Raw genomic sequence first — 25,921 nt, 5'->3', positions numbered from 1 at the left:
TAACATCATTGGGGCCTTCACAGCCTGTTGATGAATAGACAATAAACGAAAGTGTGTAGTCTACATTTGTTTGACGAAATGAATGAATAAATAAATAATAGCACTTAATTGAAAAATATTTGGTCGCAGTGTTACATGGATAGAAAACATTAAAATAACCCCTTTCACATGAATATATTTTTCAATTCCTAGGGGAACTGGCAGATTATTTTTCAGCAACAATTGAATCTTTCCGGAATTTTCTCGATGCTGAATGGCATCCAAACGAATAGTTCCGCGCGTGTATGTGTGTGTGTGTCGGCTGCTCCGATATCTCAAATGGAATCGTTTCTCGGTGCTGATACTCTCTCGGTCGTCTTCTCTTCTTCTGATAAATCGGCTTTTCTGCGCTCCGTCACAGTTCCAAACAAATTGAATGCGTGTCAGGTCAGGTCAAGCCAGGTGATGAATCCGTCGATCCCTCGCCGTCCAGCTCGTTCCGCTAGTTCAGCTCGTTCAATAACGATGTTGTCTTGTCGATGTCCTCACGAAAAATGATTACGTTTCACCACCAGAAAATCGCTTAAGTATGCTTTTTATGCTTGATTGAAGCGAGAGAAGGTGTGGTTTACGATGGCAATTTGGGAGGCAAACTAGAGGGGAATGAACTCTCTGAGTTTGAAACTTTCGGCGACTGAACAATAATCGATTGAAAATTATATGTTTTTCGCGATGCGAAACATTTTTCGCGCGCATACAATATTGGATACGAAAATTTTCTACTGATGGGGAAGAATAACTTTCAGAAGCTTTCCTGTTAATTGCGATTGATTGAAAAATCACAGAACCAAATGTATTTGGTTGCAGTGTTATATGGATAGAAAACATTAGACAACATTTCGCATCAATGTATTTTTCAATTCCCAGGGGAACTGGAAGAGTACTTTTCAGCAACGATTAGTTCTTTCCAGATTTTCCTCGATACTCGAAACCCAGCAGTGGTTAATGCTAACTCGATAACCACCTGTTAATAGTACTTAATTGAAAAATATTTGGTCGCAGTGTTACATGGATAGAAAACATTAAAATAAACTCTTTAACATGAATATATTTTTCAATTCCTAGGGGAACTGGCAGATTATTTTTCAGCAACAATTGAATCTTTCCGGAATTTTCTCGATGCTGAATGGCATCCAAATGAAGAGTTCCGCGCGTGTATGTGTGTGTGTGGCGGCTGCTTCGATCTCTTCCCGGGGAACCGTTTGTGGCATCACTCTCCTCCTGATGGCCTAAGGTGCACAAACAGGCTCTAGGTGACACTGTTCATCCGCGCTTTCATGATAAACGAAGAGCCTCACCACAACAGCGACAACATGCTCCCATCGCTGTTCAATTAGAACTGAGTGGATTTCCGAGCGGCGCTCGCTTATATACCGATTGGTGATTTCAATAGCCTGTTTTGAAGGCAATTTTAAGACTATTGAAACAAGTTTTTGGATCAAAAAACAACAAGTATATAACGCGTAGACATTTTATCTTTCGAATGAAGTGTTTATCATACCATTTCGTTCAGTTGTTTAGGAGCTATTAACGCTCAAAATCTCGGTCTCCGGCGTAACGCTTTCGTTTTCGAAACTTTGATTTTACACCCCGGTATAGAAATGAAAGACGTAGTCCTACGTCAAAACACACGATACGAATAACGCGAAAAACGAACAGAAAAACCAAACGACGATATCCAAGTTGGATTACCACTGGTGGGGTCCAATCTTAGATCGAAGCGCAGCGAAAGCAAAGTGAACTGGATTGCTCAACAGTCCATTTCCGAATGAAAGTTTGTTTGTCGAAGCGCAGCGAAAGCAAAGTGAACTGGTTTACTCAACAGTCCGATGCCGAATGAAAGTTTGCCTCAGCGAGATCCACTGTTTATACTCTAGGCAAGTATTCCCCTTCATTCTTCTTCTTTTCTTTTGTTCACGGAGACTTTAAATCCTACGATTTCCCCTCCGTTGGTCGTCGATAAGTTGCTCGTTATTGATAGCTCTGTTCGGGAAAGCACTCAAATGGACAGAACAAATGTATGGGAAAATAGAAACACTTAAAGTTTTCATGAATTTTAACCATTTACTAACCAGGGGATTCCATTGTATGGCATATTAAACAAATCTTACGGAATTTCCGATTCGTTTAGTATGTAAATCGCCAAAATCCGTTCGCGGCAAAAATAGTTATTAACGTTAACTTTATTTCATAAAAACGTGACCTGTTTTCTGATTTGACACCCTTAATGAAAGACGTCAAAAAAATTGTTTCCTACATACCCTTTTTTAGTTCACCTCGTCGCCAAATGCATCAACTCGTTCGGACACTCAATTTAAAAATTAGCTTATTTATTTTTACTCCGTAATACACCCTTTTATTTCACCACTATTTAATTCACAACCTTCGCGTGCAATGGTTCTTCTCGTAATCCCTTCTATATATTTCCCTCACTATTGCCACTCTCATCGCCAGCCAAGATCTCTCCCGTTCAGGTGCCATATTTTAATATCGTGGAGGCGATCTGGCGTAGTGGTAACCTCTCACGCTGAGGATCACGAGTTCAATTCTCACTCCCGACATTCTTACGAAAATGGAAGTAAAAAGTGACGAACCAGCCAAAAGTTTTGAAAGTCACTATAATACAGATAAAAAAAAATAATTTTGGTTCTCAAATGGGGATCAACACTAGGGTAGGAGCCTGCCCGTTGGTCTCAAATGTTCCTATCTCACGACTCCACGAAGATCATTTGACGACATTTTTAGATCGGGCGTGAACTGAAAACACACACCTGGTCTTGGCTCCGAGAACGGGTGTCGAAAGTGGCTAAGTGAGGGGGTGCGAGCGAGTCAGAGCGCTATATCTCTCCCGGGGAAGGCCTCCCGGGTCATTGGAGGTTTAGGGGTGCGTCTGTCTCCATGTTAGGGGCGGCGTCCCGAAAAGGTTCCTCTGGCAAGGTGGGACTCTAATATACCTTGCCAACCCGCTGTCTCCCGGGCAAAGGAGATACACCCATGAAATGGAGCTACGATCGAGAAGAATATTGAGAATGCGATCACCCGAGGAGGGTCCCCGAACTGGAGCTGGTCCTGGAATGGACGTAAGAGCGAGCGGCCAGCGGCTGGAGGGCGAGGTGCAAGAGCGGGCCACCAGCCGGGTTCAACCCGAAGAGCTACCGCCACACGGAAACAGCAGCCATCGACATCACCAACGAAACGCTGCGCCTATGAGACGTGTTGCGACTGCCAGACGACAGTCGTCCACACCTGTGGGTACCACTAGGCGACGAATCATGTGGACACACGAAATGAACGAATTCGTGATCCGCGCCTATTACATCTGCACTGCTTTGGAGACGGACATGATCGGTCGCCCTCGAATACTAACAATGTTCGAGGAAGCGTATCCAGACTTCGTCGGGAGGCTTGATCAGAACGCGATGAACGCGAGGCGTAGAGCGATAATACGCAACAACATGCTCTCCCAAACGCAAATCGAAGAGATCAAGCAGCAGGTGCAGAGAGAACTAAGCTCCAAAACGAACAGAGCAAGCGATGTGTCGAGACGAAGTTCAGTACGGCTGAGCAATTCATTCGAGAGTGGGGCACGCGAATCAGCACCAGTGGAGGCCACAGCACAACAACCCCCTGAGCCGGAAGACCCACAGCCAGATCAACAACTACTATGCGATCTGGTCTTCCACTACGACGAGGCGATCTCACAGTTTCGCGACACAGATCCTTTGTCGCGCCCCAGGATTCCGAAGTTGCAGCATTCCCGCAGGCTGACAAGTGCAGTAAAGCTCATGAACGAGCACGTTCTTCCGCTGCACTTGGTTGATGCTGAGGACATGGAGGAGCTGCAACTGAAAGTTTACTGTGCTGCTGTGGCTACCGCCAAAAGTTTAGGATACCGTATAAGGCCAAGAGGCGGACTGCTCCAACATCTCCGTGAAAGGCGTGAGCCTCCATGGCGAAGGAGATTGGAGCAACGGATCCTAAACAAGCGCGCCGCAATTGGAAGACTGATGGCGTACAAAAGAAGCAGCAGATCGGCGAAATTATGTCGCCAAGTTGCTATGATCGTGCAGCCTACTGAACTTCGCCAGCTGGGAGCTCACCAGCTGACGGAAAAACTCGACACACTAGTACAACAATTGAGCGTCCTCTGCAAAGCGCCAGGAACAAAATCGGATGTTCAGAGATAACGGGAAAGCGTTCTACGACCACATTAGCGACGAGAAGCCCGACTACCGCGAAGGTTTGCCAGATATTAGCGATGTGACGAACTATTGGGCTGGTATTTGGAAGACCCCAGTAGAACATCGCGACGGGCAAATGTGGTTAAGACGGGAGGAGGAGAGTTGTGGTGAAATTGGAGAGATTCCAGCTATCATCGTCGGAGAGAACGATGTCCGCGAAGCCTCGCGGTACCTGAGGAACTGGGCAGCACCGGGCCCCGATGGTGTTCAGAACTTTTGGCACAAGAAACTGACCGCACATCCAAAGATAGCTGAGTGCTTCAACAAGGTGCTACGTGACCCACACAATTTTCCTGAATTAGCCACCCGTGGCGTCACCTTCTTCCTCCCGAAAGACAGCAACACATTGAACCCATTAAAGTACAGACCGATAACGTGCCTATCGAGTCTGTACAAAATACTGAGCAGCATAATTACCGCCAAAGTTTTTGCTCACTGCGAACAGCATCACATCATCGCAGAAGAGCAGAAAGGATGCAGGAAAAATACGCATGGCTGCAAAGACCAGGCCATCATCGACGAAGCCATAGTCGGCCAGGCGGTATATAACCAGCGAACCTATGTATGGCCTACATCGATCACAGGAAGGCTTATGACTCCATATCTCACTCGTTTCTCGTCCGGGTATTGGAGCTCTACAAAATTGACCCCGTTGTCGTTAGATTCCTGCAGCATGCGATGAGGCAGTGGAGTACGTCTCTGCACCTTAGTGATGGGGAAAATGTGTTGCAGTCTAGAACGCTGCAGATAAAGTGGGGGATATTCCAAGGCGACTCTTTCAGCCCGCTTTGGTTTTGTCTGGCACTGAACCCCCTCAGTAGGACGCTCAATAGGGACGGTCATGGCTATAAGTTAAGGTATGGGGACGGCGCCAACGAAGAAGTGACCCATACCTTCTACATGGACGATCTCAAGGTCTACGCTGAGACGGAGCTGCGAGACAAGTTCTTGAGTCGAGTGAACTGTGTCCTGAGGACTTTCCTCAACGCGGAGAACAAGGTACGCGCAATCAACACACTCGCGGTTCCCCTGCTGACCTTCAGTTTTGGTGTAGTCAAATGGAGCAAAACTGACCTAGAGGACCTTGAGAGGAGGATAAGGAAAGCATTTAAAGAGGCCGGAATGCACCATCCTCAATAGGCACTGGAGAGAGTTTCACTACCACGCAGTGTTTGCCAAATGATCCACTCATTGAAAAAATCGCTTTCGTTCGTTCAGATATGATCTATCAGGAAACATTTCCCCCAGCGTTTCCCAGAACGAGACAACTCTGCATCGGCTCGCACTTTATTGCACACCAGCATGCAAGCAAAGCTATCATATACGCTTTTGGTCAGAAAGCTTATTTTCTTCTTTGCCTCTAACATATGCATATCGACCTCTCCATGCATCATGAAACAGCAGGATCTTACGGACCACGCAAAGCGAAAGATTCATATTCGGCTAATGTAGCAGATTCTGATTTTTAAGTCTCAGAGAGTGCAAACTATATTATTATTTAGCTCGATAGAGGCTAAGGGAGGGTAGTCAGATTATATTTTCCATTTTTAACGCCGCTATCCCTTGAAATATATATATTCATATAGACCGCATAGTTTTACTAGCAACACCGCTCCAGTGAGAAGCAAAAACTCTCGCGTTTTATCTCTTTTCCCATTCGCTGCTCTCCGCAAATGGTGATTGAATAATGACGTAATTTTTCTTGTATCATTTATTGCTTTGCACTTTTCTGTACAGTGGGTTTCGCTATAGTAGAATGGGACGATATATGCGGTTCAAACTTGTATGCAGGCTTCGAAAATGGTATGCGATGTTTGATACAGATCGGATATGCAATCAACAGTCTTCGTTCCTCTCTTAGTTTAATCACTAAATGTTACACAAGTGATTACTGACATTCATACAAGTATCTGAATGATCCTCTCATATTTGGATATATGTTCGTGAGAGTTTACTTGCATGACACATTGTGTATCATTCGATTTTGATCGAAATCCAAACACTGCTACCACGCAAAGAAGGGGGACTTGCAAGCGTCGACATTTCTGCACTGTGTGTTGCCCATGTACAACTGCGCGAGTACTTCGCAGAACGCGCTATACCGGGCTGTCTGATCCGCTGACAGAGGATACAGCGCTCTGCACTTGGCGCAAGCGGAGTACAAACTAAACTGCAATCTGCAGACAGTGGAGGAGAAGATTGCAGCTTGGAAGCAGAAGGCAGTGCATGGTGCCCACCCCATCAACTGGACCGGCCACACGTCGACAAGGCCGCATCAAATTTGTGGCTAACGCGTGGTGAACTCTCTTCAGTAGTAGAAGCCGACATGATAGTCATCCAGGACAGGATAATGCCGACGAGAAACTGCAGGCGGTACGTCTGGCATCAAGACGTTGATGACATTTGCCGGATGTGTCATCAACCAGGTGAAAACATAGAGCACATCATGGGAGGATGTCCCGTTTTGGCCAACGCAGCCTACACCGAGCGCCACAACAACGTGGCCCGTATTGTTCATCGACAACTGGCGCTCCAATGTGATCTACTGGAAGACAACGTACCAAACTACCGGTACCTGCCTGCACCTGTCCTGGAAAATGACCGTTTCAAGCTGCACTGGGATGGCACTGTTCTGACCGACCTCTCGATCCACCACAACCGCTCAGATATAATGGTTTACGACAAGAGCGATCGCAAAGTCACCATCATCGATGTCGCTATTCCACTGAACCAGAATCTGGAGGAGACCCACGGTCGCAAAATCTGCAAGTACCGACCATTGGCCGTGGAGCTCAAGGAACTGTGGGGGCTAAGGGAGGTTCCAAGAATTGTTCCAGTCGTTCTCTCTGAAACTGGAATTATCCCGAAGACACTTCTGGAAGCGCTAAAGGTGTTTAACATCGAGAAGGAATTGGCCGGCATCCAAAAGTCGGTCATCCTTAGCACCTGCGCGATTGTCCGACAATTTCTCGGTCAGGACTAAAACAGCACGAGCATGCAGATACGTGCATTCCGTAGAGCCTAGTCCCCCTTTGGCATTCAGAACCCCGGGGGCAGGTGAAAATTCTGGCTAGGTTCGCCTAGTTAAGAAGTGAGATATGTCTGCCAAAAAAAATTTTAATATCTTAGTAGTAGGTCCATACAATGCTCACAAAATTTGCTCCGCACTCAAACGGTTAATAAGTAATCTGAAATCATTTGTTTTTTTTTCTACCTAAACCAAAAAAGTAATACATACAATAAAATATTCTGATTGATGGCTTTCTCAACATTAATCAATACTTTATCAATATTGAAATATGACGTTAATGTTTTTTATTACATTTCATTCTATGAAGTCGAATGAGACTAACCTATCCGTGGGTTGTATCATCCTCCACAAAATCTCTTGCAATATCTCGAGTGACGCAATCTACATGACTCACTTTATTACGGAACCGTACACCATAGAATTTGTGAGCATTTTCGAGTAGTTCGGGCCTGAATGTTGTTGTGATGAACTGGGCTTTATCACTCAACTCATGAATCATGTCAGCAACTGCTTTTCTGTGTTGAGCATCCAATGCTTGGTCAATTTCATCAAATAGATAAAATGGTGCTGGATCACATTTTTGTATAGCGAAAATTAGTGCTAACGCTACAAGAGATTTTTGTCCCCCAGAGAGTTGATTCATTTCCCGCATTTCTGCATCTACACCAGTGAACGATACTCGAATGCCGATACCAGTAAATTCATCAGATGTTTCCACTTCTTTTTCCATATCGTTGCCTTCGGCATCTTTGTGTGTTCTTAAGATCAAGTGGCCTGCTCCTTGGGGAACAAGCTTTTTAAATACCTCGGTAAAATTGGACGCAACCTGCCGGAATGTAAATTGAATAGCTTCTACTTTGCGCATTTCGAGATTCTGCATTAATTCCCGGATTTTCTCTCCTCCAATGTCGAGTTCCTCTTTCCTTTTATACAACTTCTCTTTCTGTTCTGAGAAACTGAGAAACTGATCCAAAGCTTTCTTGTTGACGTGATTATATTTCTTCAGATGGTGGTTAGCCTTTTCCAGTTCTTTAAACAGCTACAATTGAAAAAATAACCAATTAATAAGGCTAGAATGAAAATTTAGCAAAGAAGTTATTTAATTTTTAATATAATCAATCTCTTGATATATTTGCAAGTCAGAAAAATCCTTTAACCCTTTCGTTACGAGCGTCGTCTATACACGACATCCGCGCAACGTCTTGTGTGTACGAGTGTCGTCTATAGACGACATCCGCGCGACGAGCTGTGTGTACGAGCGTCGTCTTTAGACATGAAATTCATCTATCATCTATTCATCGTATCTGTTCGAAGGTGTACAATGAGTTACACGCGCTACTGCAACAGCCATTTTTTATTAAACTTTTCACTTGAATTGAAACTACCGACATATATAGATCGTTTAAATAAAATCATTATTAAAACGTTTTTCCGGTGTTAGTTTATTTTCACTCGTGGACATAACTCTCGTTCGTTCAACAGAAAAGAATTGCATTACTTTCTAATGCCCAAGATTGGCATAGCTACCATCCTTAGTGGAAAAAACCTTGCCATTGGCACTCAAACCCATTTACACACAAAATTTCAGAACGATGTTCATTTTATTGGTGAGCCAACGATGACCTAGCATGACGATTTCCCACACAATTTTGTAGCTCAGAACATTAACGGCATGGCGTCAGTTTGATGCAATAACTGGCTCAGCGAGTGAGTAATTTGGTCGCATCCACAGGTCAAGGGAAAAGTCATGTGATGACGCAGAACAAGACAGCGATGTTCGTTGCTTTGAGTATAGAGCGAGACTGAAAATTTGCCACAGCAGACGAAGTTCTACGTCAAAAGACGCTCCGTCCAGGTTATCCAAAGTTAGTTTATTTTTCCTATTATCAATTGCGATTCAATTTTGTTCCCTCACTGTTTGCATTCTTGACAGAAAAATGGCAGCTATTTTCTCTCTCGATGCTTAATTGTTCTACAAGTGGTATAGATGCAATCAAAGTTATTCAATGGATCTGCAGAATCGACTCTACCGCCCTGGGTGCGGAAGCTTCACTCAACGCCACTGGTTACGCATCTCACAAGATGGCCTATCACTCATTTGAGGCAGACGCAAATATTACAGAGCCGGATTGTCTCATTTTATACTGGAGATAAGCGATAACTCGCTTTACAGTCTGGTAACCAGTGATGAATCAAAAAATTCGAAATCCCATACAGGAGATTCACATCAGAATCTATTCCTATATAATATAATCTATTTCAAAAAAGTTCCACGATTGCCGTTCCATCATATGTGAAGAAGCATCAATAACTTCACGTAAGATTTAGATATTGACAGGTTCTGCATCGTAAAACATTTGTCTTGATAAGCTCTAAAAGTCGTTCCTTGTTCTTTCATGGTTATCCTAATGAAATATTGTCGAACTATATTCGCCTCTATCTATAAAGATAAGAAAGTGTGATTTTTTATTTCATCCAAAATTTTGGTCACCCTATTTTTGATGACATGAAAATGCGCGCCTTATCATATGTAACAACATCTTCTTCTGTAGGAGCATTGTACCACTGTACCATGTAACAACTTTGTCGAAGACAATTTTTGTCTAGAGAATAAAGATCTTCCGTAAAGTTTTTTATAGCGCTTTCTATCTAAGTTGCGTTGCGGTCACCATGAAACAAATGGGTTTTTTGCTTTTATATTTCAACCTCTGCATCAAAATTGCATTTGGACGACTTTTAGAGCTTATCATGACCAACATTTTGCGATGCAGGACTTGTCAATACCTTGATACTACTCAAAGTTATTGATGGGTTTTCACCCAAAAACTCCTGATATCAATTTTAGTTAACTCAAATACAAAAAATAACATAATTTTGGAAATCTCACATTATGTGGACTCAAGTATGCTCTTTCAAATGCCGTCAACGAACATTTTTTATGTTTGCCCCAAAAAGAATTACAAGCGAATGAAGAGAATATTATTTTTTGGGAAGAAATATCAATAACTTTGAGTAGGGTTGAGATATTGACAAGTTCTGCATCGCAAAATGTTTATCTCAGCAAGCTCTCAAAGTCTTCTGAAGACAGTTCGTATGTGAAATTTGCAATATAAAAGTTATGAGCAAAAAAAACGTTTTTTTCATGGTGACTCTAACGCAACAGAGAAAAAAGCGCTATATCGGTTATTTCAAGAGATAGAAAAAAAACTTTGTTCTAAAAAGTTTTCCTCAATAACATTGTAGAACTACGTTTACCTCTATCTATAAAGATAAGAAAGTTAGAATTTTTATTTCATCGTAAATGTTGGTCATCCTATTTTTGACAACATCAAAAGAAGCGCTCTATCATATGCAACAACTTTGTCGAAGACAGTTTTTGTCTAGAGAATAACTGTCGAGCTCTAGATGCTAATTTCCATTTAAATGCACCTCCTGGACCATTGTGCAATGAGTTTCTCGTGTGGAGCTCTCGCCATTACGTTGACATTAGAGCTCATCACAAATACTAATAGCGTGGTTATTTGTTCGGACTCGGCAGTGTCCTTAAGGCTGTAGAGTGGGAAAATTAAAAATCCCATCATTCAAAAAATTAAAGTGCAAATGAGGGGTAATAGAATGACCCTTTGTTGGATTTCGGGTTACACTGGGAACGAGGAAGCCAACCGACTTGCTAATGAAGGACGAATAGGCTCCATTACCAGTATGGGTATACCTGGTAAGAACCTCATTAGAAGAGCGAACCTTCCATTCTACTCGCTCGGGGGGCTGAATGGAATCGGAAAAAGGACTTGCGGTAAAATTAAGGCATCAACCGGCAAGTAGAAGGCCAGATCCAAAACAATGAATTCGCTCATGTCTTCGTATCGACCATACGTCACTGATCCCTAACTTCTCCCGAGGAAAGAAGCGTCCCCACCTGTTGCGGCACCCGCCTGACAGTGGGGTATATTCTAATGTAATGCATTCGAACTGCGGACCTTCGAAAACGGTACGGCTTAAGCGGCGGCCTACATGTCCTATTGCAAAACAACACATGGTGTTCGCCGAAACAGCTCCTCAAAAACGATACTTACGCACCATCACCCACTAACGGCTAAACCCTAAACTACAACTGTCAGAGGTGATGATAAGCGAGGAAGAGGAATGAGAAAGAAGAGTTAAACGAAGAATTGTAAACAATATATATATATTTCTAAATCTGACGAGACTAGAAAACTTTGCTGAAATAAGTACTTTTTGGATTCTTTAATTTGTTACTACAATCGGAGACTAAATTGTAAGTTGTTTCGATACATTATTGTGAACCTTTATTTCATGAATTAAATTGTAGCTTGAAGCTGATTAACACTCGGAAAAGAGCTGTTTTTATTCACTGGGAGAACTCCGATAAATCTGTCTCAACAAATTCTTCAAGAATTTATCCGAATAGTCATGGAATTCCAGTCGAATGTCCGGCAAACGCGTTCGAGAACGAGAGCTATGGAGCAGGCAAATGCTCCCCTCCAGAATTATGAAGATGATCCGATATCGATCCGCTCGAGAGATTCATTCGAGGCTTCTATTGAAGACCACTTTGGCGGAGAAAATCATGATTGCAATGGTTGCGATCGTTCGAATGATGCGGAACGGTTCATGGTTGAATGCCAGAACTGCAATCGGTGGTACCATTTCTCGTGTGCCAACGTCAACATTGCTACGGTACGTTCAACAAGTTTCTCATGTACGGCATGCGTTCCTCGAATTCCTGATCCAGCACCGAGTATCGTTAGTGGGATATCAAGTACATCTAGCATTCGCAGAGCCAGAATCAACCGTGATTTGGACCGTCTGGAGGAAGAACGCCGACTTGTGGATGAACTAAGTATGGAACGAATTGCGAAGGAAAAGGCGTCAGGAAAAGCTTGAACGAGGCAAGCAATTCATCGAGCGAAAGCATGAGTTGCTGCGTCGACGAGACGATGAAGAGGCAAGAAGCATACGTAGTTTACGGAGTAGCCAGGGAAGTGCGAGGAGGACGGAAGAATGGGTGAAGACAGACACCTACATCAACGTCTGTGGATACTAGCGTATCTCAAAATGCATTTGGCATTCCCAAAGCTGTACACTGCTCTTCGACCCCAAAAGATGATAAGCGGTTAGAGGTAGAATCAACCCTTGGTACGTTGGAAAGCCGCACGGTAGGTGAAGAATTAGCGCATTCGCCCGAGAACGCTAGCGGATTGGCCATCGCTCAGATTAGCCAGCATAAGAATCAATTTGACATGCCATTTGTCGATCTGAAGCCCTTTGAAGATCTTCTCGAGGTAGAGGACGTTGTTTCTCGAACCGGGACAGATCCTAAAGCGAGTCGGATTGTTACGCAAGAAAAATTGTGTTCCGAAATCGCTGGGATTCATAAGCAACATGCCACTGAGTTGCAGCGAATCGCGGAATATGTCCAGGAGTTAAAGTTGAAGCATGAGTTGGACATTGCTACAAGTCGGGAGCGAGAATTGGAATTGATCGAGAAAATAAAAATATTGGAAGTTCAGCACGTCGATGAACTGAAGCGGAGAAAATAATCAGAAACAACTCTTCGCAATCAGCTGAACAGTCGTGGACTTCAGTTAACGGCAGTGCAAGATACCATAAAGTACACTGAAATCAGACACGCAGAGGAGATGAAGAAACTACAAGAAGCGGAATGTTTTCTGCGACAACAACTCGAGCAACTCAAGAAGGATTATGCTACATTGCAGAAACAGAACAGTGACCTAGCGAGAGAGATACAACGGCTGCGGGCGAATGAACAACATTTGCAGTCCAAATTAGCGGCTGCTAGTCAACAGAATCAGGATGAGATGCGACTGCGAACTAAGGCGGAGAAGGACTACTGGGCTTTACGAGACGAGTTCCACCAGATGCAGAACGTATGTCATGAGTTTAACGATAAACAGTCTTCGGTAAGTGGCTACACTAGCCCACCGTTAGTTACACAAAATGTTGATAAAAAGACTAGGATTTGTGATATGATAGGGAACAGTCAGTATCGAAGTCCTCCTCTTCCACCACCTCCTCTGTCCTATGTGAATGACTTTTTTTCGAATAAGCCACAGAAGATTAGAGGGGATACGGGGGTTCCGCAAATTCATCCTGAGTTGTTCCCAAACCAAGGTGTTCCGAATCCAACAGTTGGGTATACAGGGCCATCTTCTCAGCAATTAGCAGCCAGACAAGTGGTCACCAAGGAACTGCCAGTCTTTTCTGGAGATCCGGTAGATTGACCGCTTTTTATTAGTAGCTACCAGCACTCGACGGAGATATGTGGCTACTCCCACGCAGAAAACCTTCTACGGTTGCAACGCAGTCTTAAAGGGGCCGCTAAGGATGCAGTCAGCAGCTTCTTGTTGCACCCGTCAACGGTACCTGAGATTATTTCCACGCTCCAACAGTTGTATGACCGTCCGGAACAGATCGTGAACAATATGATCGCTAAGGTACGATCAACACCCGCTCCTAGAGGAGATCGATTGGAAACCCTGGTGAGTTTCGGACTGGTTGTGCAAAATCTTTGTGGTCATTTGAAAGCAGTCGGGTTGGAAAGGCACTTGTCCAATCCCATTCTGCTTCAGGAACTCGTCGACAAGTTACCAGCAACGGCAAAATTCAGTTGGGCGCTTTATCAGGAACAAGTTCCAGTAGTAGACCTAAATGTGTTCAGCGGTTACATGGCAAAAATATCGTCAGCCGCAAGTGGCGTGACCCAGCTTGTCAGCATTTCATCAAAAGCTGTAAAAGAAGACGGAAGTAAACCTAAGCAAAAATCATACGTTAACACATACATGATATCTGAACCGAAGCAGTCAAAGTACCGTGAAGAGCCAACTAGAACGAGAAACCCGGAGAAATCATCGGAAGAACCACAGCAATCGAAGCAAACAAATTCGAGCAGCAAATTCTGTCCAATGTGCAATGTAGCCGGTCACCAAATTGGAAGTTGTGCAGCCTTCAAAGTATTAGATTTGGACGCTCGCTGGAAATCGGTCAAAGCACATAAGCTTTGTGCACGATGTCTCACTTCGCACGCACGTTGGCCGTGTAAGGGCGAGGTATGTAGTATTAATGAATGCCCGAAACGGCATCATCGTCTTCTGCACTTTGAGCCACAGTCGAGTCGAGTCGAGTCGAAATCGAACAAAGAATCTACGAGTGCGGTAGTTACGATACATCATCAACTTACATCATCGACGCTGTTCCGACAAGTTGGACAAGGACAAGTTGACACGTTTGCATTCCTGGATGATTAATCCTCGGTGACACTCGTCGAAAGAACAATCGCAGAGAAGATAGGGGTTCAAGGCAGGATAGAATCGTTGTGTCTGCAATGGACTGGAGGTGTTACCAAGAATATAGCAGGGTCGGAGGTAGTAAACTTGAAAATTTCGGGAGCTGGGAAAAAAAACGGTTCAAGGTATCGCAGGCGTACACGGTGAACAGCTTGGGACTCCCTCAACAAACGTTGAATTTCGAAGAACTCGCAACAAGATTCGTCCACCTTAGTAAACTTCCGGTGAAAAACTACAAATCCGCTGTACCAGGAATATTGATAGGACTTAGTAGTTCCCACCTACTAGCTACCTTGAAGCTTCGAGATGGAAGGTCGAATGAGCCGATCGCAACTAAGACTAGGATCGGTTGGACAGTATGTGGAAATCTACGGAAATCAGAAGTAGGCATTCCTCGTCGACAGCTACATATGTGTGAAGCGCAATCGGATGTAGACCTTCACGAGTACGTCCGCCACTTTTTCGATGTTGAAAGCCTAGGTGTAGCAGTGGTTCCAGCGGTTAAAGGAGTGCAACGAGCAACGAGCGTACAAGATTCTCGAAGAAACCACTCGTCGAACCAGCTGTAGTAAGTTTGAGACAGGATTACTTTGGAAGCACGACTACATTGAGTTTCCGGACAGCAGACCAATGGCGGAACATCGTTTCAAGTGCCTGGAAAAGCGTTTAGCTCGAAGCCCGGAGTTATATGAAAGCGCTCGTCATCAGATAGCGGATTTTATAGCGAAAGGCTACATTCACGAGGCAACTGCGAAAGAATTGGATAGTTTCGATCTACGACGCACCTGGTTCCTTCCTATCGGAGTCGTAATGAATAAGAAGAAACCAGGAAAGGTCAGAGTTATTTGGGATGCGGCGTCAAAAGTTGAAGGCGTATCCTTAAACTCAGTGCTTCTGAAAGGACCGGATCTCATGACACCGCTACTCTCAGTATTGTTTCCGTACCGAGAGCGGGAAGTGGCTGTATCAGCAGACGTGAAGGAGATGTTTTTGCAGATATTGATTCGCGAGGAAGACCGTAGTGCGTTGCTGTTTCCGTATCGAGATTCACCGGATTTGCCGATGAACATCATGGTATCTGGCGTGGCAATATTCGGAGCGGCCTGCTCTCCAGCGCACTCTCAGTACATCAAAAACCTGAATGCCTCGGAGCAAGAGTTGGAACTACCGAGAGGAGCCACGGCTGTCATGAAACGACATTATGTGGATGACTACGTGGACAGTTTCGATACAGCGGAAGAAGCGGTGGCAGTGGCGATGGAAGTAATCGAAGTGCATAAGCGAGCAGGGTTTCATATTAGAAATTGGATGTCGAGCAACCGAAGCGTACTCGGAAGACTAGGAGAGACGAACTTAAAACCATCGAAATCCCTGTTACCGGAAAAGGAGACGGGACTCAATCGAGTTTTGGGAATAGCGTGGTTGCAAAAAGAAGATGTCTTCACATTCTCCATGCAGTTTTGCGACGTTATTAAAGGTCTGGTGGAAGCTAACCGGATTCCTACAAAAAGAGAAATGCTGAAAGTAGTAATGAGCATATACGATCCACTGGGTCTTGTAGCTTCGTTTGTGGTTCACGGGAAGATACTTATCCAGGATGTTTGGAGGGCAGAAACTGCGTGGGATGAAAAGATACCAGAGGGGATTGCAATGCGTTGGTGGGACTGGCTTTCAGTGCTCAAGAAAATGGACGGATTGTGCATACCCCGTTGCTATTTTCCAGGATACGACATCGACAGTTACAAGTCCTTGGAGCTGCATGTATTTGTAGATGCCAGCGAGCAAGCTTATGCGGCTGTAGCATATTTCCGCATACTCGACAAAGGGCAAATCAGGGTCGCACTTGTATCATCGAAAACAAAAGTTGCACTGGGAGTTGTTGCTGGGAGCCCGCTTGCGGAAGTCCATAGAACAAAATCATACCCTGAAAATTAAAAAAACTTATTTTTGGACTGATTCTTCAACCGTCTGTTCATGGATAAAGTCTGAAGTACGCAGGTATCGTCAATTCGTGGCCTTCAGAGTCGACGAAATACTCAGTTTATCTAATATTCAAGAGTGGAGATGGATTTCCACCAAGATCAACGTTGCAGACGAAGCAACCAAGTGGGGAAAAGGCCCTACTTGCAATGTACAAGGTCGATGGTTCCAGGGACCAGCATTTCTGTATGAACAAGACGTACAATGGACGGCAGATTCTGGTGATGAAGAGTGTGCAAATGAAAGCGATATGGAACTCCGAGCAGGGGTTGTTTGCAATCACTATATGGTACAACCAGTAGTAAACACTGAAAGATTCTCAAAATTCGAGAGGCTACTACGTTGTATGGCATACGTTTACCATTTTATCAACAAATTACGCTCTCCTAAATTGAAATCAATGGACTCGACTGGGATTACTAGTAAAGAAGTGCAACTGGCGGAAAATATCTTGTGGCGAACTGCACAATCTCATGCTTTTTCAGAGGAAGTAGCTATCCTGAAGTCGAAACGAGATGATCATCGTCTGTTTGAATATCAATGGAGAAGATCAAACAGTACTATCGTAAAACTTACACCATTCGTCGACAACAACGGAGTGCTACGAGTGGGAAGTCGTGCGGCCGCAGCGGATATATTGTGCTATGATACGAAGTTTCCAATAATTTTACCGAGAAACCATCACGTAACGAACTTGATGTTGGATTATTACCATCGAAGATATGGCCATGCCAACGATGAAACCGTAGTCAATGAAGTAAGCAGAAATTTCACGTTCCACGATTACGAGTGGAAATTCGCCTAACCAGGAAGCGCTGTATGTGGTGTCGAGTGTACAAGGCAACGCCTGTCGCCCCAAAAATGGGACCGCTACCTGCAGTACGATTGAAACCATTCGTGCTGCCCTTTCACATACGTGGGCGTGGACTTCTTTGGTCCATACTTCATTAAAATAGGAAGGAGTGCGGCGAAGCGTTGGATTTGCCTGTTTACATGCCTCACTGTTCGGGCAGTGCATCTTGAGGTAGTCGCAAGTCTATCTACGGACTCCTGTAAGAAGGCGATAAGAAGGTTCGTTGCGCGTCGCGGTTCTCCCTTAGAAATCTATTCCGACAATGGAACTAATTTTGTCGGAGCAAGTCGAGACCTGACGGACGAAAAAAAAAAATAAACTTGGAGCTCAGCAGTACTTTCACCAACGCGATAACGCAATGGCGATTCAACCCACCTTCTGCCCCGCACATGGGAGGTTGCTGGGAGAGAATGGTTCGGGCTGTTAAAGCAGCACTAGGATCAATTCCGATAATCCGGAAGTTAGATGAGGAATCACTGGCAACCATCATAGCTGAAGCGGAGAACATGGTAAATTCGCGACCCCTTACTTTCATCCCCTTGGAAACGGCCGATCATGAAGCTCTAACTCCGAACCATTTCTTGTTGATGAGCTCGAACGGAGTCCGCGAGCCTGAAAGGAACCCAACGGATAGCGGAGTGGCCTTGCAGAATAGCTGGAATATGGTGCAATATACTCTGGACAATTTTTGGCGTCGTTGGATAGTAGAATATTTACCGACGATCACAAGGCGAACTAAATGGTTTCGGGACGTACGACCAATAAAGGAAGGTGAACTAGTCTTCGTGGCAGATGAAGATGTGAGAAACCGCTGGGTTAGAGGACGAGTAATTCGACTTACACCAGGCAAGGATGGAGTGGTTCGTCGGGCAGAGGTATTAACGCCGGGAGGAATTTTGAAAAGACCTGCGATAAAACTGGCTGTGATCGACGTAGGGAACTCTATTGACGCCACATCGGAAGTTAAGGCGACACGCGGGGGAGGATGTTCGCCGAAACAGCCCCTCAAAAACGATACTTACGCACCATCACCCACTAACGGCTAAACCCTAAACTACAACTGTCAGAGGTGATGATAAGCGAGGAAGAGGAATGAGAAAGAAGAGTTAAACGAAGAATTGTAAACAATATATATATATATTTAAATCTGAACGATTAGGGGACGAGACTAGAAAACTTTGCTAAAATAAGTACTTTTTGGATTCTTTAATTTGTTACTACAATCGGAGACTAAATTGTAAGTTGTTTCGATACATTATCGTGAACATTTATTTCATGAATTAAATTGTAGCTTGAAGCTGATTAACACTCGGAAAAGAGCTGTTTTTATTCACTGGGAGAACTCCGATAAATCTGTCTCAACACATGGAAAGAAGAAGAAACTCTAGATTTTCTTTAATAGACTAATCTGGTTCAGTACATTTCATACTGTAATCAACCTGTAAGGTTTTGACAGCGAATACCCTATTATTAGGTACCAAGGTAAAGTTCCTGCCCACCTGCAAAAATTACCTACAAGTATTACGCAACGTAGATTGGTTTAGGGTATGTAATAGAGTGCAGAGAGACAAATGACTGTTATACAGTTATAATTTAAATCGTCTCGTCAGCCTGCGTATGATGTGTACGATAGCACGCATGATGGGTGCGTGCGCAGCGTTCCCCGATTGGAGTATTGATCGACCACAACCTTAGCTTCTAGCGCTATTTGGAGGAAGTTAAGAAGACCTGTCCGGTAAAACTAGCTTAAAACAATCTCCAAACCCCATCGGAGAAACAACATGGAGATACGTCTACGGGGGGCCAAAGTGATCATCAACAGTCACCTCATCCATTTTCTTAAACTGAAGTTTTTGGCCGTATATAAGCTCCCAAAAGCACTGCCAGCCAATTAAAACAAGACACTATGGACCGTCTTCGGTCTACTGCCATCCACCCCAGCCTTCTCAGGGAATTGAATTTGTATACCTTGAACGGACCTTTCCGACGGGTTTTGATTTAAAACTCACAACCCTCCAAACTTTCCTCTGTCAACGATAAAATGTAATTAACAAAGCATTTACCTGTTTCAGTGACATTCGTTGGTATGATGGGTCAACTTGTGGTAAGGCACCTAGGCTCGCAATTTTATCTGTGCATTCTTCTATTTTCTGATGGAGCAAATTTTCTCTCGCCGCCCATTTTTCCATGCGCTTTGAATCTTCCTCCATTTTTTCTTGGGCTTCTTTCTCTTTTTGCATACAGGTTTCAAGCTCTTTTTGAAGAAGCTTTTGTTGTTTTACAGCTTCGTTTACCCTACAAAAAAAAAGGTTTTTAGAGATAAATTGAGAAAAAACATTTTCACACAATATACTTTTTGTCAATTTCATCCAAATCGGTTAAAACTTTTTTAATTCGTTTATCGGTCGAAGATAACTCATTGCGGCAATTATTCAGTTGACGCTTGCGATCTTCAACTGATATTTCTTGGAGTGCTTGTACCAGTTCGTCTTTGCGTCGAAACAAATTGTTAGTCAGCAAGTTTTCTAACTTATTTTTTGTAACCTCCAAGCTCATACGTGCTGTAAATGCCTCTTTATTCTCTTGATTCAATCTTCGAATTTCATCATTTAGTTGATCTACTTCATGTTGGTCTTGTACGGATAGCTGAGACATCAATTCTTGATGCAGTTCATTCTCCAATCCATCTTTTGTGCTGTTCATTGCTTCCAAGTTAGCTTTACACTGTGCCAAGGAGCGTTCTTTTGGATTTCTGAAACGTTCGATTCTAGTTAATTCGTCTTTCATCAAACGTATATCCGCCTGAATTTTTTCGAACGCATCTTTTGATTTTCCTTGCTTTGTTTCAGTTTTCTGCATTTCTGAAACCACGCTGTTTATATTTGTTTCTGTTTGTTTTAATTCGGTTCTAAACTCGCTTAATTCCTTATCTAAGTCTTCAATCATTTGCAAATATTCGGATCTTTTCTTCTGCATTTCCAATCTAGATCGCGAAGTATTGAAATATCCTGAAATAACAACGATAATAGAACATAAATGTTCAGTAGAATTGTCTAAAATGCTAGAGCTATTCAGTTTTATTTACCTCCAGTGAGACAACCTTTGGATGAAACTTGATCGCCTTCTAATGTAACACAATCTAATCCCGTACTTTTTGCCAATTCAGTAGCACGTTCTAGATTTCGACAAATGAGGGTTTTGCCAAAGATATATCTTAATGCCTTGTCGTATTGTTCTTCGTACTTTAGTTTGGAAATCATTGGGATTGAATCTGGATCCTCTGGGTAATCATGTATACGAACCTGTAAACGGTTCAATGGCATAAAAGTTACCTCACCCGGAAGTTTGAGTTTATTCATTTCCTTGAGAATTTGAGTTCCCACACGATCGGATTCAACAATATGGTGAAATAATCTATTACCAGCTGTAACTTCTACGGCTGTGTAAATAGATTTATCGCAGTTGAAATTCTCAATCACTGGGCCGTAATAAGCATTGGAAATATCCGCATATTGACCACCACGTTCAAGGAAACTCTCGAGAACTTTCCGAACTGAATCGCGTCCATTAAGTATGGGCTTCCCTGCCATTGAACGCAATGCTTGATCCGCCTTTGCCAGCTCTTCTTTATTTCCCGACATAGTCTGCGTAACTTGTGTTTCTTTTTTCCAAATATCATTTCGAATAGTTTGAAAGTGATCCTTCTTTTTCTTCAACTCATAATAGTGTTTATTATGTTCATCAATCTGAACTCGCAACTGTTCAAATGCTTCGGTATGTTCTTCAATCTTTTTCTCTAACTCTTTTTGTTTAGCAGCATCTCTTTTCAAATCATCTTGTAGTTTAGATTGATGGGCAATTTTATCCTTAATTTGCTTGTTCAAAGATCTCAATTCTCCCTGGATCCATTTATCGCGTTCTTCCTTTGATGAAAACTGAGATCCTCTTCCTTGTTTGGCATATAATTCCTTACGTTTTTGCTCCTTTAAATTCAGCTCACGGGAGCATTCTTCTTCTTTCCTTCGCATCGCTTCATATCTGGGACGAACGGTTTCTAGTTCTTTTTCTTTTTCCGTTATTGTAATCTTTAAACGTTCCAGTTCTTGCTCAGCCCTCTCCTTAGATTTGTTGTCTCCTTGTACTTCATCCGAAAGATCAGAAATGGTTAAATCTAGTTTGGTTTTTTCTCGAAGAAGTTGTTGATGTTCTGTCGTTAATACAGATTTGTCATCTTTTGTTGTTGAGACCTCTTTTTTCGCATCTTTTAGAGACTTTTGAATATTTTTTATTTTTTCCTGTGCTTTCTGAATTTCCTGGGTTAATGTTTTTTGCTTATTCCCAGAACTTTTTCTTTGCAGCTCGAGTTCATCGAGAACTTTTTTATTTTCTTTGAGCTCAGTTTCGTGTATGATGTATTCCAACGTGCGACGAGCTTTATCCCATTTTTGATACTCCTTCAATTCTTCCTTCTCTTCCTCCAGTGTTTTTAATCTATCTTCAATGGTTTTCAAAAATTCGGTTATTTTTTCCACCTTTCCATCAGTTTCTTTGAGTATATTCATCGATTCTTCTTTTCGCTCGTCGTAAACTCTTGTCCCAGCCACCTCACGCAACAGTTTTAATCGGTGAGAATCTGGTGCAGTAGCCATTTGATTGATTTTACCTTGTTTGACAATATAATACGGATTTGAATTTGAAAATCCTGCAGATTCTAGTAAATTTACAACTTCTGATCTTGGAACAACTTTTTTATTGAGAAAATATTGATCTTTTTTGGCACCAATTACACGACGCAGAAATATCTCAACTTTATCAATCTGGAAAATGAATATTTTATTTTGCTTCCTATTTTACAGCAACTGCAATTTAAAGTAATAATTCGACTTTAACATTTCACATACTAAGAATCAAGTCAGTTGAATATCGCCTGATAATGTTTGCTAACTGTTGTATAATTAGTGACTACATTAACAGGAATAATCGCAACATTACTGATATCTGCTGCCGCATTACGTCAGTTAGTTGTACCTGGTAATGGTAGAATTGAAAAAACGACAGTAATCTAATTTATATCCAACTAATAAATGTTCCGGGTTTGACTATTTTCATCTGAGTACACTTTAAAATCGAAAAAATACTCTAAAACGCAGTGTACTACAAATCATATATATATATATATATATATATATATATATATATATATATATATATATATATATATATATATATATATATATATATATATATATATATATATATATATATATATATATATATAATATATTACCGGTACACGATTGTCCGAGTTATCAAAAATTATTTCAACGTATGCCGACATTGCCCGAGCACCCGTTCCTTCGTGCAATAAAGCTTGCCGCTGTTCCGGTCGCAAATGGGTAAACTCATCACTGAGCACAAATTGAATCGCTATAATTTTCAAGAATCAGAATAAAACATAAATAATGAACCAAAACAAAACAGAATGTGTATACCATAGAAAAAATTGCTTTTCCCAGATCCATTTCTGCCAACTACAACATTATGACGCTTGTCGAATGGTTCTACAACAGTTTGTTCGCGATAGCTTTTAAATCCTTGAATGATAACCTGCAATCAAGTTAGATTAGTATATTGCACGACAAATAGAATGAATTGATACCTGTTTTATGTGCATTTCTCTGAAACTATGCTTTTTGTTTCTAAAACAAACCATACAACAAAATGAGCTTCCGCAAAGACACAAGTATAATGAGGAAAGGTGAAAATTCACAGCCCGCTACAAAATATCCAATACAAACAATAAATCATATTGAGGTGGAGTAGTAGATAAAGTATATCCAAGGCGCGTAGAAGTATATCCTAAGGTGGGCAAACTTGCTAAAACCACTCTTCAGCCATCTTGGAAGTTTACTGTGTTTTGTTTGTAAACAAAACAGAATACACTTGTGCCCAAGCTCGCTCGTGATCTAAGTGGTGCGGACTCAATCCACTTCATTTTCAAGCAAATTCATGCATTTTTTCAAGCGATTTCTTGCAATAAATTCTCAGACCACCAGAGATGCCAGATTTACATATATGTTTGTAAATTTACAGACATATCTGTAAAATACTTTTGACATGGGGCTATGTCTTTGATTTTTATATAGGGGGTTCACTCTACAAAAAATATAATGATTCATTAAGTGTTTTCAAACGCATAATACTCAAAATCGTTATTGTGACATATATTGTGTTATATACCATTAAACAGGAAATTTATCCAGTATTTTATTGCTTGAAATAAACAAATATAGCAAAACAATTTGACTATTAAAATGGTTATGTTTTTTCGATTGCACTAACCACTCGCTTTCCTCCCCGACGGCTACATTCGGGCGTTAGCTCACAATGTGAGTCGGGCGTATCACAAGCTATTCTCCATTTTCGAACAAACAGGCATTTATTGTTGGCAGAATCAATGAAAGTATAATCTTGGAAGATAGTTTTACTCTATTATCCTCAAAGTTCAATCAATTCGGGCTCAATTAACGTCTTTATCGTGTAGGTCTTGCTACTAACAATTTATGTGATTGTGGTCAAGGATTTCATAATATCGAGCATGTTGTTTGGTTACGTAAAAAATACAATAAATGAATTTAACTGGCTGATGATTCAGAAATTCGAAAGGGTACACTCACGCATATCAGATTATAACATCTTGAGTAGTCGCGATCGTAATATTATGTTCTCTATATATGTCTTCCTTAGAAGCTCGAATGCACTTGCCCATTCTCCTTTCCCTTTTCTATACTTAAGCAGAACTCAGCATCCAATGAGATCAGTTCACTACAGCAACTACACGAACTTCCCAAGAGAGCACCCAATAGGATACTCAATATACATCACCTGGCCATAATGTTATTACAACCCCCTACAAATAATGGTAACGTGACAACGAAGGAGTAAATGCTATTATTATCCTTAACACATTTTTGTAGTCATAGATTTACTTGGATTAGGCTTATATTTATGAAGATCTTAACTATTTAGACTTGTGTTTAAAAATGATAAATGATGATGTGCACATTATTGAATAGAATGTGGTTTTGGATTCTACCACGTTATCTCATCTAATCCGTAAAGGATACAAGTTCAGTTTCAGGGCTTCCATTTGGTGTATCCAAATAGAAAAAAATACAAATTTTGAACAATAAAAAAAATCAATTCAAATGCAATTACTACACACAAACACAGGCCTATGTCAAGATCCCGTCCGTGCCCCTAGGCTCAGACCCATCAATGTTTTATTTTTGTTGCAGACTTTTTGGATATAACAATATTTCACAGGTTTCTGAAAAATGAGAGGCTCTACCCAGCAAACATTAAATCGTATAATTATGCACGTGCCAAGTCTTACAAGAAATCCGAATAAATCATAATCGCATATAATATCAATCAAAGTATGCATCGTGTATATTTGAAATCGCATAAAATGTAAAAACTCGATTTTATATACCATTATCAAATTAAGTCGCAATTCGCAACATCAATTTTATGATGTACATTGTCGTAAAATATATTTAATCCGCATCATATGCGTATATTACGCTGATGCAGTTTGTGTGTCGTATAAGCGTATAATTTAAATCGATTCAGTACTGTAGTAAATCGTGTTGCATGCTGAAGAAAATCATGAAACAGTAAATCATATTAGATCCTAAGAAAGAACAGTTTACATCATATTGAAATGTCAATGAAATGCTGATGCACTCGAAAGTTTTAACCGCTGTTGAATTAAATTTCAGATAGCCGCGCGATACAGCTGGTGGATGATAATTCAGACGACCGGAGTTCGAACCCACATCGGAGCAGTTTTCACCAAACATCAATCTGTGCCATTTTAAACATTCATATTCTACTCCCAACACAAGTCAATCAAATAATTATTATTTCTACAAACATAAATACTCATATATAAAAATGGCGATTTGTGAGGCTATAATAAACATTTCACGAAAATATTTTGGGCCATTTGTTTTTGTTTCTATGTCTTTAATAAATCGTATATGAGTATGGCAAAAGTCGTATTTGGTGCTTTGACAATTCATGAATATATTCATACTAGATCGCAATTCAATTTCAACATAATCGCTATTATAGCCGGTCAAAGTTGCATATTCATCCAAACAAATTCGGTGAGCATTTGTCATGTATGTATATGGCCTCCACTTTTGCATGCATATGCCAACCAAATTTTAGGGCATATGATGTTATATATACGCTTGTTATGCGATTTAATGTTTGCTAGGTATTCATCAAATCACAATATTTTACTCACTGTATGACATTTTTCATAGTTTTAATACATAAAAAGTTTTTATATTCAGTTTATATCAATACACATGACGTTAGTCCTATTTTTTGAGTCATTCATTATCATTTTGCCGCCCGGCGTAACGACAGTGGTTATGTG

General features: G+C 41.7%; 1 protein-coding gene across 2 annotated transcripts; it reads right to left on the bottom strand.

Annotated features, from left to right (window-relative positions):
- Positions 1 to 7,572: 7,572 nt before the first annotated feature.
- LOC129775942 (structural maintenance of chromosomes protein 3) lies at positions 7,573 to 23,447 on the bottom strand. 2 transcript variants are annotated; one of them, XM_055781234.1, is made up of 7 exons: positions 23,129 to 23,446; positions 22,962 to 23,076; positions 22,757 to 22,896; positions 20,555 to 22,286; positions 19,823 to 20,477; positions 19,533 to 19,764; positions 7,573 to 8,350 (listed from the first exon to the last, which is right to left on the bottom strand). In XM_055781234.1, exons 1-7 carry the CDS (start codon positions 23,180 to 23,182, stop codon positions 7,634 to 7,636), a joined length of 3,645 nt encoding a protein of 1,214 aa, XP_055637209.1. In that variant the 5' UTR covers positions 23,183 to 23,446; the 3' UTR covers positions 7,573 to 7,633. The 2 variants fall into 2 exon arrangements, with proteins under 2 accessions (XP_055637209.1, XP_055637213.1); XM_055781238.1 differs by lacking the exon at positions 7,573 to 8,350 and adding an exon at positions 8,366 to 16,560 and having other exon boundaries at positions 23,129 to 23,447.
- Positions 23,448 to 25,921: the final 2,474 nt, after the last annotated feature.

Source organism: Toxorhynchites rutilus, chromosome 1 (genome assembly GCF_029784135.1).
Source record: "Toxorhynchites rutilus septentrionalis strain SRP chromosome 1, ASM2978413v1, whole genome shotgun sequence".
In the NCBI taxonomy this organism is placed as follows: Eukaryota; Metazoa; Arthropoda; class Insecta; order Diptera; family Culicidae; genus Toxorhynchites; species Toxorhynchites rutilus.
Note: the sequence above shows the minus strand (reverse complement) of the source record. Positions and strands in the feature narration are given on the sequence as shown.

Excerpts from the sequence above, each read along its gene's own strand:
- LOC129775942 (XM_055781234.1), bottom strand. The coding sequence starts at position 23,182 with ATGGTTTGTTTTAGAAACAAAAAGCATAGTTTCAGAGAAATGCACATA. Across the intron at positions 22,287-22,756 it reads ACTCGGACAATCGTGTACCG|ATTGATAAAGTTGAGATATT; the intron begins GTAATATATTAT and ends TTCATTTTCCAG. Across the intron at positions 19,765-19,822 it reads TTGGATGAAATTGACAAAAA|GGTAAACGAAGCTGTAAAAC; the intron begins GTATATTGTGTG and ends TTTTTTTTGTAG.